Source organism: Sesamum indicum, linkage group LG8 (assembly GCF_000512975.1).
Source record: "Sesamum indicum cultivar Zhongzhi No. 13 linkage group LG8, S_indicum_v1.0, whole genome shotgun sequence".
NCBI classification, from domain to species: domain Eukaryota; kingdom Viridiplantae; phylum Streptophyta; class Magnoliopsida; order Lamiales; family Pedaliaceae; genus Sesamum; species Sesamum indicum.
The window spans coordinates 9,849,216-9,863,079 of NC_026152.1; the positions used below are offsets into that span (position 1 = coordinate 9,849,216).

General features: G+C 35.1%; 2 protein-coding genes and 1 pseudogene across 2 annotated transcripts; all 3 read right to left on the minus strand.

Moving 5' to 3' along the window:
* The window catches only part of LOC105168626, a 6,141-nt pseudogene extending 948 nt beyond the window's left edge, over positions 1-5,193 (minus strand).
* Positions 8,826-9,479, minus strand: LOC110012424 (arginine decarboxylase-like). The gene has a single exon (XM_020696026.1). The coding sequence runs from the start codon at positions 9,477-9,479 to the stop codon at positions 8,826-8,828; it is 654 nt and encodes a 217-aa protein (XP_020551685.1).
* On the minus strand, positions 9,874-11,527 carry LOC105168627 (probable WRKY transcription factor 72). The gene is made up of 3 exons (XM_020696390.1): positions 11,093-11,527; positions 10,889-11,002; positions 9,874-10,685 (listed from the first exon to the last, which is right to left on the minus strand). Exons 1-3 carry the CDS (start codon positions 11,474-11,476, stop codon positions 10,059-10,061), a joined length of 1,125 nt encoding a protein of 374 aa, XP_020552049.1. The 5' UTR covers positions 11,477-11,527; the 3' UTR covers positions 9,874-10,058.

The window sequence follows — 13,864 nt, forward strand, 5'->3', positions numbered from 1 at the left end:
ACGACAAGATCAGCCCCTTGAGCAAGAGCTGAGCTCGGCAACCGCGGGTGGAAGCCAAAGTGAGCCCCATGAGCCTCATCGACAATTACGGGGATCTTATTATTGTGACACAGTTTTGAAATTCCATTGATATCACTACATATACCATGATAACTAGGTGAAATGACCAAAACGGCAGCTGGTTTACAACCTTCCATCTCTAGTTCCTTGATTGCTTCCGCTACCTGTTATAACAACAATCTGGAGATTTCAGAGAAAATAATTCTCTAAGTCCATGTTCACTTGTAAGATGATTGAAGATATACAAATACTAGTAAACTTTATTATATTTTGAAATGGTTATATGGTTTTTCCAAGTTAACCCTACTCAAAGAAGTATTTACAAGATTCTTCCATTCAAATTATTATCAATTTAACAATTGATGGAAAAAACAATATTCTCAACCAAACATAAAAGAGCCCTAATAGTGTTTGATTATCATAACTCTTTGAGTTGGATTCTTGATCCAGTAAATTTGCAACTTTTTACCAGGCTATCTTGGTACATGGGCCTCCATAAGTGCAAAAGACATTTAAATAGCTTAGAAATAATAATACCCAAGCATCCATTTAAAGTGAACATTACCATCATATATTCTTGGGACAAACAAATCATTATGTTAAACTAAATACAAACTGTAACTGAAACAACTAAAAAAACCAAAAATGTGATTCACAAAAACCATTATACTTTCTTGTGAAGGAGTGATCCCTACGGCAATGTCCCATCTAGGGTCATACTCCGGAAAGATATACTTGGGTGCTGCACTAGATAATACCATGGCAGATACTGCAGAGATATGAGAATTTCATGGAAGAATGAGAGTATCTCCAGGCAAACAAGTTGCCATTATTGCTGCCTCGACTCCACATGTACTGCCCCCAACAAGAAACCATGTCTCTGATGCTCCAAAAAGTTCCGCTGCATGTTTTTGTGCTTCTAAAATAGGTCTCTCAGGAGCAAAGAGATTGTCAAGCTCCAGAAGTTCTGGTAAGTCATGCAGAAATGGTCTTTCACCAATCAGCTGTGTTAAGGATGACGGAGCAGCTTGTCCTCTGTTATGTCCTGGGAAGTGAAAACTGGCTACATCTTCTTCAGCTGAAGCTTTTAATGCACTAACCAAATGAGGTGATCTGCAGAACTTGACCTTCTGATTGTCATTCCTGATAATATTGTCCGTTTCAAATTCTAAAATTCCACTCTGTCCCTTCTGTTCTTGCTACTTGAAGTCTCTCCTGCAAAATACATAAAAGGATAAACATCTTTCACATAATCGAATCTTTATCCAACATAATTGGTAACCAGTAAGTTATTTGCAAGATGCACCCACATAAACAGAGTACTGAATTAACTCCTCCTAGGCTTAGTGACATGCATCAATTTGAATGAAATATGAAAAGCAATCATTCATCTCTTCAATGGTTCTAATAGTTCAATCTCTTCAAGTGAGAGTTAGACTCGACCATATCATCTCTACCAGGTTCACTCTATTCTCTTAGTAGGAATGGTTAGTGAAATTAAGCCGCACAACCAACGTTCCGCAAACTACTTGCACTGATAGCAAACTAACAACCCACCAATTCTTGATCACTCCAAAAGATTAACTGGGCGCATTAAACTACATATATTGCCAAGAGTTATCTTTAAACACCCACCGAAATTCAAACAGAATCCAAGTGAGCACATAATTCTGTTTCCTATTCTTGGGCTAGCTTTTGTTGGTACCAAGAAACATCTAAATTAAAAAGCAAAAGGTTTAAGTATAATTAACTGAGTTGATAAAAACATTACACTTCTCCAGGAACCCACCTGGGAGATACAAGCTCTTGGAGTACTGCTGACCCTGAAACTCCAGTAATTACTGCAAATACTCAGACTCAAGCTCTGCAAAGGAGTATGATATATTAGCATTTATTGAAACTTTCCTCTTCAAATCTTGTCTGTTTTAAGGAGAAAAACGAAAGAAACCCACCATATCCAGAAGGAAAGCGGATCCACTGCTTGTCTCTGAATATGTAAAAGTTCTTTATACAAGATTAATGCTATTCCTTTATCTTTTATGGAGTAATTACATTCTTGTTGGGCCGATCTTTATCGTATACACACGGGGTTTCCTCAAAGGACTTTGCTAGAAATCCACCAACGTATTCATAAACAATAGGCCCATCTTTGTACTGGAGAAAAAAAGGCCTCATCTTTATGGGGAAGTTTTATTAGGTCCTTTAATCTATTCAAGAATTTTCTCAGAAAAAAAAAATTACTCGAGAATTTATAATCTTGATCATTTTTAAAGAATTTTTCTGCTTTTTGAATTGATAATTTGGAGTTAAGAATTTTAAATTTTGTTTGACTAATTTTAAATTAAGAATTTAAAATATTTAAATTTTTATTTTGAATTATATTTTGTAGTATTGTGATAAATTTCAAATCTATTTAATAAGTCGTTTGAAATCATTCACTCAAATTCTTGTTTGGATCGTAATCTTTTCGTCCAAATGTAACATTATATTATGTTTTGGAACATTTTCTCTTTAAAATCCATTTAATTATGATATATTTTCCCAGTTAATTATAGAAAAATTGTTATGGCTTTTATTGAATATATAAACTGTGACGTCCGTAAAATTTTTTACGTAATTGGGAGACTAATTGGTAATGATTAAAAATTTAAATTTAATTAGTAAACAAATTATAGATTGAATTTGAGATATAATAAAACTTGAACGGATTAAATTAGAATTCATTATAATATTTAAAAATAAATTATATTAATTAAGAAAATTAAAAAAGACGTAAAAATAATTATTTAAAAAAAATTTAAAATAAATAAATAAATAAGATGGTGGGCCGTGGCATGTGCTGCCACCGCCTCACCAATCATCCAATATATATATATGTATGTTAATTGAAACATTCACACATTAACACACACACTCACAAAACACACACACACAGACGCGCACAATTGCGGAGGAAACTGTACGGATTTAAATTTTATTCTTTAATAATTTACATAATTATATTATTTAAATAGTTCTTTTATTAAATATAGTTTATATTGAGCGATATACAATTTTATTGGAGTATTTTATGATTTTGGCTATTTAAATTAGTGTCGAATTAAATATTACATTTGCTATAAAAATGATATAGTTGGGTAATTAAAACATTAGATTTGTTAGATTTAATTATTATTATAGCTAATTTACACAATTCCATTGGAATGATTAACCAAATATGTAATTCTATGTATTATTACTTAATTAAATTGTATAGCAACGATAAATTGACAGAAAATTTATAGAAATATTTCGAAAAGTTATATTTAAAGAATAATATGTTATGAAAGAGAGAAAATGATGTTTCAGTGGTAATATAATTTACGGATGTTATTAAAAATGATAGTTATAAATATATAAGGGGTTTGATTAAGTGAATTGGTAAATTATAGTTATAAATATATAAGGGGTTTGATTAAGTGAATTGGTAAATTAAATATATTGATTATACGTATAACACTCTGTTATAGGACGTGACGACAAAATAGAGGGTTGAGCGCCCTCGTGAATCGAAGTATTTCGGGATTTGCGGTAAGTATAGCTAATTGGATTTATATATATATATATGTGTGTGTGTAGTATTGTATATATTATATATATTGGTTTCTTGGATGCGAACGTGGACTTGTCTTTATATTATTATGCGTGGCTTTTGTATATTGATTGTTTATATAATTAGTTGTGAATTATTTGTCAGATTACCATAATATTGGTGAAATTGTTACTATGTGATATGTGATGGTAATATAGAGATATGCGGGATATGATTATGTGATAATCATATAATTGATTGTTGATGAAATCAAATTGAGAGTTGTTATTACAAAAGTGATTATTATAAAGAATAGAATAACAATTGTGAGTTGAAATAAAAGATAATGCTTACCTAGTTGGGAACATAGTCAATGGTTTATGAAAATGTGATTGATGATAATGTGATTGTTAATGAGATATGAAAGTTATATGATTTAAACTAGGTACCATGGCACATAGGGTACCGGGGTATTTCGGGACAGTGGGGAGAATAAAATCTAAATCCGTACCTCAATTTCCTCATCAATTGTGCGCGTCGGTGTGTGTGTGTTTTGTGAGTGTGTGTGTTAATGTGTGAATGTTTCAATTAACATACATATATATATATATATATTGGATGATTGGTGAGGCGGTGGCAGCACATGCCACGGCCCACCATCTTATTTTGTTTTTTTTTTAAATTCTTGTTAAATAATTACTTTTACGTCTTTTCTAATTTTCTTAATTAATATAATTTGCTATCAAATATTATAACAAACTCTAATTTAATCCGTTCAAGTTTTATTATATCTCAAATTTAATCTATAATTTGTTTACTAATTAAATTTAAATTTTTAATCATTATCAATTAGTTTCCCAATTACGTAAAAAATTCTACGGACGTCACAATTCTCCCCCCCTAATAAAATTTCGTCCCCGAAATTTAAGTAACTTACCCGCTCAATAGAATAAATAGGGATACTTCTCTTTCATATACTCCTCAACCTCCCAAGTCGCCTCCCTCGGGGAATGATGACTCCATCTCACTTTTATCATCTGTATATCTTTATTTCTTAATTTCCTTACATTTTTATCCAAAATCTCTGCAGGCTCCTCCACATATGTTAACTCCTCAGAAATCTCTATCTCCGGCTCACGAATAATGTGGCTAGGATCATACCAATATCGTCGCAGCATCGAAATATGGAAAACATCATGTATTTGTGACAATTCTGCTGGTAGTGCTAGTCGATATACCAGTGGTCCGATTCTTTCAATAATTTCATACGGCCCAATGTATCTTGGACTCAGCTTCCCTTGCTTGCCAAACCTCATAATTCCCCTCCAAGGAGATATCTTTAGGAAAACCTTATCGCCTACTTCATACTCCATCTCCCTTCGGTGTTGATTAACATAACTTTTTTGTTGATCTTGTGTTGCTTTCAAACACTTCTTAACTACCTGTACCTTTTCCACTGTTTCTTGCACCAATTCAGGACCTTCTAGTTGTCTTAATCCTTCTATATCCCAACAAATCGGACTGCGACACCTTCTTCCATATAAAGATTCATATGGAGCCATACCGATACTAGAGTGGAAACTGTTATTATATGCAAACTCCATTAGAGGTAGATGATCATCCCAGTTACCCTTAAACTCCATTGTACAAGCTCTCATCATATCTTCAAGGGTTTGGATTGTTCTTTCTGACTGCCCATCTGTTTGAGGATGAAATGCGATACTGAAATACAACTTTGTGCCCAATGCCCTTTGTAAACTTTCCCAAAAGCGTGAGGTATCGGGGATCTCTATTTGACACAATCGATACAGGCACTCCATGTAATCTCACTATCTCAGAAATGTATAATCCAGCTAACTTATCCAGAGAATCAATTATTCGTACCGGCAAGAAATAAGCAGATTTTGTCAATCTATCCACAATTACCCAAATAGCGTCCTGCTTTCTGAACGTGCGTGGCAACCCCATGATAAAATCCATAGTGATCTTCTCCCACTTCCATTCTGTATTGATAGAGGTCGAAGTTTACCTGCTGGTGCCTGATGTTCTGTTTTTACTTGCTGACATGTTATACATTTAGCCACAAATTCAGCCACATCCTTCTTCATTGTCTGCCACCAGTTATAAGGTCTTAAATTTCGATATATTTTTGTAGTACTAGGGTGCATCGCATATGGTGCATTATGAGCTTCTCGCAAAATCGCTTCGCGTAACCCATCCATAGCAGGCACACAAACTCGTCCCCCATTCATTATTACTCCATCAACTCTTATTGAAAAATTTGTTTTCTTACCAAGTCTTATTCTTTCCAGCATTCGTAATAAGAAAGGATCTCGAGTCTGTGCTTCTTTGATCTGATCCACGAAGTCTGGCTTAATTTGCAAGGCTGCCAATAAACCCGCTATTTGATCAACCTCCAGTTTCATATTCATAGACCTCATCTCCAGTAGCAATGTCTGATTATGACTCCCCAGATTGGCTAATGTACTTGAACTCTTTCTACTCAAGGCATCTGCTACCATGTTCGCTTTCCTTGGATGGAAGTCAATAGTGCAATCATAATCCTTCAGCAATTCTATCCATCTTCTTTGCCTCAAATTCAATTCCTTTTGTGTCAAGATATATTTCAAAGTTTTATGGTCAGTAAGGATCAGATCTTCAATGCATGCACAATCGCGGCTAACTCCAACTCATGTGTAGGATAATTTAACTCATGGTTCCTCAATGGCAGGACGCATAAGCAATTACCTTTCCGTTTTGCATCAACACACATCCCAAACCCTGTTTAGAAGCATCTGTATACACTATATATCCACCGCTACCAGACAGCAAAACTAAAATCGAATTGGAGGTCAGTCTCTTCTTCAACTCATTAAAACTTTGTCGGCACTGTTCCATCTATTGAAATTCTACCACATGGGCTAGATATGCTTCACAACCCTCTAACATCAATCGTCTTGCCTCTGTGGCTGATATTACACAAACTAGTACTACCTGACGATCCCCCATAAATATTACTTTTGATTCACTAGAACATTCGATCATCACTTCATTTTTATAACAGTCAACTATTGCTTTATGTTGCGCTAACCAATCCATCCCCAGAATCACATCAAACTCCTTCAAATCCAGCACTATAAGGTCTACATGTAAATTTACATCTCCGATTCTCTCTAAGCTCCCTTTCCTAACACCATTCACTACCACACCCCCTCCCACGGGTAAATAAACCATCAAATTACATCCCATCGGGCTATTCTCTCCCGGTATGTTAGATGCAAATTCGGATGAAATATATGAATGTGTAGAGCCAGGATCAATCAAAACATAAGCCGCAATGTCAAATAACAACATCGTACCTGATATCACATCATTTGATGCTGGGGCTTCTTCTCTGGTAATGTTATATATCCTTGCCTGGGTCTGTCCCTGAGTAACTTGTGCTCCAACCCCCCTCATACCGCTACCAATAGCGTGGCCACTATCTCTGTTGCCTCTACCTCTGCCTCTGCCTCTGCCTCTGCCTCTCCCAGCTCCCCTGCCACTACTCTCTCACTACTTTGGCTCTGGATCCCGCTAGCAATACTTTCAACCACACCCATAGTCTGACTAGAACAATTCCTGGCAATGTGTCCTCTACCTCCACAGTGATAAAAAATCTTTGGTATATCATCCCGTTTCCAACATGGCCCTTGATGTTCTATTACAGCTCGGAGGAAAAATTGGTCCTCGACCATAACTCGGTCCAGCTCCCCTTCCTGATCCAGTAGAAGGCATAACAAATGAGCTATGTTCGAATGAACCTCTGCTAAAACCCATGGATCCACCGAACCGCTGTCCACTACTTCCTCGAAAAATAGGACCACCACGCTGAGAATGAGCGATCGGTTCCCCTCTTGGTCAACCTACTCAATTCCCTATTACATATGTTGATTTCCTCTTCTCTTTCCCCTTCTTCTTGTCCTCCATTACTGCTTCTTCCATCCGGACTGCTGATTCAACAAGAGTTTTAAAATTTGTAATTCTGACTGCGAGGCCTCTTTTAATCTCCGGTCGTAGCCCTTGCTCAAAACGGTAACAATGATCCTACTGCGTCGCTATTGCTTCTGGTGCATATTTGGCTAGTGCCGCATAACGAAGTTCATGTTCTGCCACCGTCTGATCATCTCCTTGCACTAAATTCAGAAACTCCATCCTCTTCTTGTCTCGGTACATCTTGGGCCTGTATTTATCATCAAACTCTTTCTGAAACTCAGCCCAAGTTATTTCTCTTGGCTCATATCCCCTCTTTACAGACCTCCACCAAATCAAGGCATTACCCACGAACAAAGAAACAACATACTTAAGTCGATTCTCTGGAGTGCAATTTACCAAGTTCATCACATCTTCGACTTTTTTCCACCATCTTTCAGCAATCTCTGGGTCTAGGGTACCCTCAAATTCTGTAGCCCCCATCTTCCTGATTCTTTCATAATTACGATTAATTGTAGGGACTACTGGTGCTGGCACTAAAGTGGATGTGTACGCCTGTGCAAGTAACTGCGCTTGGGCTTGAAAGGCCATTTGAAATATCTGTGCATGCTCTGGTGGTAATCCTGCTACTGGAGCACCACCGGGAGGAATAGGAGCCTCAAAACCACCCTCTCGACCTACCTCCACCCTACCTGCACTTGCAGGTGATACTGAACTGAGCCCTCTACGAACTCCGCTGACTCTTCCCTACTAGCTACTGGGTTAGCACGTGCACCTTGGGAAGCCATCGTACATTAAACAATTCAATCATTAGGGACATCTCACAATCATTACCCTAGAATCATAGACCTCATACACGTCATTGTCTACGTGGAAATACACGTGGCTATACTGGCTGCTTTTTCACCATAGCGTTGCCAAGTCAGCAATTTTCGGTGGAAATATTTAAATTAGCCGGAAAATTGATAATAAAATCCTAATTTGTATTTAATTGACCAATTTCTATAAATTATTGATCAAAATGTGATAACAACAAAAGTTAGTGTACTAAAATTAATCACAGACCAAATTAATGAACCAAATTTTTTTTCCCTTTCTAATTATACAGGAATCTACTTTGTTAATTATTTTTTCATATGGAATTGTTTTACATATATCCCATATCATAGGGAGCGGGTTGCATCTTTCCCAATGTATGTACTATGATTTTTTTTTCTCATTATTAGTGGCTTGTTTTGCACACAACAATGTAGTCAAGTTGAGGATCAGCAGCTCCAACTATATAACCACCATGGCCTTTTATTTGCTGCAGATAATCCAATGCTTTCTCAGTAATCACTTCACCAGGTACAAGAACAGGAATTCCTGGCGGGTAAGGGCAAAGGGACTCTCCACAGACTTCTCCACTGCAATCCTTAAACTTCATTCTCGTCTTGCTAGCAAAGAAGGCCTCTCTAGGATTCAAACTCATGAGAGGAACATCGTACGGTCGTGCTTTTCCAGTAACTGCATTACCACAATTTACTGCTGAAAATTTCTCCGATAAATGCTTCAATCCAGACACGAGTCTCTGAACATGCTCGCCAGTTGTTCCCTGGCTAAACGCTAGAGTCATAGAGTTTGTGCTGACGAGTTCAGGGATGATCCCAAGATCATTGTCCAATATTTCATTCACCTGGAAACCCGACAGGCCCAGCTGCCAGACACCAATCGTGACACGCAAAGGGTCCATGTTTGAGAAGCCAGGGAATGCTGAAAGATCAAGAACAGAAATCCCTGGAATTTTACGGATCAAGATTTTGGCTACATTAGCCAACTTAACTACGTCATTGAAGGCAGTGGAGTCGGTGCTTAGTTGGTGCCTGGCAGCATCCATTGAGGCCAAGAAGTGCCAACTGGGGCTGGTGGAAGCATCGATGTCTGTGAAAAGGAGCACAAAACTTTGTGAGTAGATTGTATGGAAATGTCGGCCCCTTGATCCAGTGCTGTTTTAGGCATTTCATGATGGAATTTGAAGTGAGCTCCATGCGCCTCGTCGATGATCAGAGGGATTCCTTGAGAATGGCATACTTTTGAAGTCTCGGTCAGGTTGCTACAGATCCCGTTGTAAGTAGGGGATGTGACGAAAACTGCACCCACTTTTGATTCCCTGATTATCGATTTCACCTGTATTTGATAATACTAAATACATTATATTCCATTTTTGGATTTTTTTACTTCAAATCTTTTTGCATACATCATGGATAAATGCAACAGAAAATGCAATAAGATTTGGAATAAAAAAATAATATTTGTAAATTCTATCATATATGTATTAGTGACCAAAACAAATATATCAACTATGGAAACAAGACGATACAAAATCATCATTTGCAGGGTACATATGTTGATTCTCTTGGTTGAATGATCTTAGTTGCATACATAAACTACTTAGCCTCTTCTGTCGGGAGTAATTCTATAACTGAGGAAACTTGCTGAAGAAGCTCGTCGCCCACCCTACACTTCCATTCCTAGTACTGGATGGTTGTGAAAAACTTAAATGAAAATCCAGCCCCGAATTCTTTCCTTCAACATTAGTCCCAACAACTGATGTTATTGCAGCTGCTAATGCTGATCGAAAACTAGGATCACATTTGATCGCATCAAACATTTTCTGATCATGTTTCTCAGAAGCCCTCATGTTGCTGTCGAAGATGAGATTACGTTGGTAATAAGGCGACGACGATACGTTTTCTGCTGATGAGGATGAGAAGTTGAGAGATGTTGGAGTAGAATGTGCAGCAGGAAATAAGGTTGATGCTGAGAATTTGGTTAAGTGATTTGGTGAAGTTAGGTCTAGTACGATGGTGGGGTGTGATTGTGATGCAGCTCGAGGGAAGTTAAAGCCAAGAAGATTAGGACTGGTTGAGGGGGTGGCTGAGACACTGTGGCACGGTGGTGATGTGGAGGAGCTGCAGCTAAGCGTGGCTGCAGCTGCTGATGTTGCAGCGGCTATCGTGGTGGCTGAAGGCGGCAACGGGTGGTCGTGAGTTCCTTCGTACGTGGTGATGAGGATGCTCATGTCATCTACACATCTTTGCACCTGAAAATTGCAACAAATATTATTTGATTTCATCTAATTAGTCCATCATCAAAATAAGCATATGAAGGAATTAGTGTAACTACTGAAGAAAGAAATACAACTTGATTTTTCTTATGTAGTTTTCTATAAAATTCAAATGCAATATTAATATAGAGAGACTATATGATCATTTTTATTTTTACGTAAAATTAATCATCACAAACCTGTTTTCTAACGGGGCACGATGATGACACCGTGCATCGATAATAAGCCCGAGGGCACGGATTCCTCTTCGCTATTTTCTGACCGTACTTCCTCCATTGACATCCATCGTTCAGCTAATCAAAGGAATCCCATAATAATTAAGAACCAACAGAAAGAGACACAAAGAAAACAAACAGTACCAAGTAGTACTATGTTGCACTAACCGTTTGAGTGTTGCAAACAGCTCTCACAGAAACCCTAGGTTTCTTCGAAGGGTTGTGCTGCAAGAATACATCATCTCCACTTGTCGAATGATGTTTCGGGCTTTTCTGAGATGCACGAATGTTGTCGTTGTCTCCTTCCTCCTTGGACTTGCAGTCGAGGCCTAGTTCAAGTCCATGGTGATGTCTATAGTTACTACTCTCCTTCTTGATCATCTTCTCCCTCTTGGAATCACCTGAAAATGGTCTTCCTAGGCTTAGAGAAACGAACTCGGATTCATCGTCTGATGCAGCCATTGGATCTGTTGATTTCTTGGGCTGATGATGATGATCATCTTGGATTATATGATTGAAGTGCATTTTGAGGGAATGATAGTCTTTGATCATTTGAGATAATGTGGATTTCAATCTTTGGTTTTCTTCCCTAACTTCATCAGATTAATATGATGGTCCTCCTGCACCACCAAATTTAAATTGTATTATGAGTACATTCTAATCACCGGGATTAGTGGATGATTAGGCTTCTAATAATGATAATTATTTAACTTTTGCCTTTAATTATATATATATACATATATCATGATATGAGTTTGACCAGATATAGCTATGTATAATTAAATCAATAATTAATTGCTCTTTAGAAATCAATTAAAAAGAACATGCATGTTTTGAAGAAATTAAACTAGTGCGGCTAATCAGCCCTGGTGCTTAATCACATAGTTTAAGCTGGTAATTAACAATTGCATTATTGCATGTATATTAATTATTAATTAATGATCAAAAGATCGATAATTAATTTGCATGGCAAAATGTCAACTTAAATCAAGGTTTGTATAGGCAAAATTAGATTTTTGGTCCTGCAACTTACGTTATTTGCACATTTAGTTCTTTTTTTTTACTACTTTAGTTCTGAACACTTCATATTTGGTCATGTTTTAGCAAATTTAATTTGTGTTGACGATTTGGATCCTAATGATCTATAGTCAGATGAAAAAAATGGGATCTATTACAGTGTGAAGAGGACCAAAATTGTCAACATAAGACTAAATGGATAAATGAAGTAAGTTACAATATTCTAACGGAAAAAAATGCATGTCATTAAATTTATCTAGTATTTCAACTTTGATCGAAGATGATCAACATGAAAAAATTCATATATATATTGATCAATTATTATAGCTACTCAAATTTGAATAATATGTTCTAACCAAAGAGTATTAAAATAAAAACATAATTAAAATATTACTACAACGAGGAGGAAATTAATGAAAGGGTGCATGGTTGAGAGATGGGCCAATTTGCATGTTACACACAGACCCAACCAAAAATGTCAACTCTCGTACATTTTATTTTGGATAATAATAAATTATGGTATTTTTATTTATACATTTAATTTTTTTACAAAAATAAATTTAACCAACAATTTAGTAAATTATAATATTTTTTATAATTAAAATTATTATTTAATATGACATATATAAACTTTATGTTATATTTTAATATGTATTTGTATTACGTTTTACTTTTTTTAAATTGATAAGTAATTCACTTATGATTTCTTATCTATTTTTGAGTTTTATGTTTATATCAGCATACATATTGTGCATTATGCAATCTATTTTATTATTATAAATTTATGTCAAAATTTGGTGATTTCTATGAATTAATCTAAAAATAATGATAATGATAATAATAGTGATGGTTCAACAATTTTAATTATTTTGATTATTATTTTATTATATATATAATGAGATCAAAAAGGTTAATCAATAATTACGTATCTTAAAATTTGGGCACCTGATTCACACCAAATTTAAATATATATAAGACCGTGTTCATTAGATCATCTTAGAACATCGTCTGATTCTATGATACACCAACTTAAATGATTATTCCTATGTTCCCAGTACGATATCTTGACATCCGTATATACAATAAGTTTAAAACTTTACCAAACATATTTTTCTATAAGTTTGATCATATCTAACGGTCTGATGAATTTTGATAGTCCAATTAACCCATGTTGTTCAACAATGTAAGATGATAGTTACATTAATATAATACTAACATTTATAAAATATATAAATTTACTGCAGATGTAAACATATATTAATCTCAACTATAAAATATTTTTATGTATATCACCAGATAATTGATACGTTTCTATAATTTTAAACTGTTTGGTATGATTTTTTTTTGTACATTTTACTAATTATATAACTTTTAAACTAATCAGTAGTTTATATTTATAACAATAAATTAAAATTTCATACTATATTTTGGTATATTTATAATATAGTACACATTATACAATCTATTTTATTACTTATAAATTATGTAAAAAAATTAGTGATTCTCATTATTTAATCAAGTAATAATAATAATAATAATAATAATAATAATAATAATAATATAATATGCATTATACAATCAATTTTATTAATAAAAAATTGGTGATTCCCACAATTTAATATAATAATAATAATAATAATAATATAATAATAATAATAAACAAAAAAAGAAAAAACATAAAATAAAAAAATCAGCTTGAGCTCGAGCTCAAAATTACAGAATCGAGCTCGTGACAAAAATAGTCGAACTCGTTGCGTTGCCACCCCTATCCCCAATAATGTTAATTTTGTCAATGTTTAAATATTATTAATTATTATTATTATAAAGTAATTAAATATGTATTATTTTCTTGTTAATAATAATGATGTGGGTGGAAGAATTCAGCGTGAGTCGTCGGCCGCCACCACCACCAGTCCCAGTTGA

What these genes read in the sequence shown, in the direction of transcription:
- LOC110012424 (XM_020696026.1), bottom strand. Translation starts at nt 9,479, where the DNA reads ATGGATGCTGCCAGGCACCAACTAAGCACCGACTCCACTGCCTTCAAT.
- LOC105168627 (XM_020696390.1), bottom strand. Translation starts at nt 11,476, where the DNA reads ATGATCAAAGACTATCATTCCCTCAAAATGCACTTCAATCATATAATC. An exon ending in CTGTTTGCAACACTCAAACG is followed by an intron (nt 11,003 to 11,092) that starts GTTAGTGCAACA and finishes TCCTTTGATTAG; the next exon opens with CTGAACGATGGATGTCAATG. An exon ending in CGTGCCCCGTTAGAAAACAG is followed by an intron (nt 10,686 to 10,888) that starts GTTTGTGATGAT and finishes TGCAATTTTCAG; the next exon opens with GTGCAAAGATGTGTAGATGA.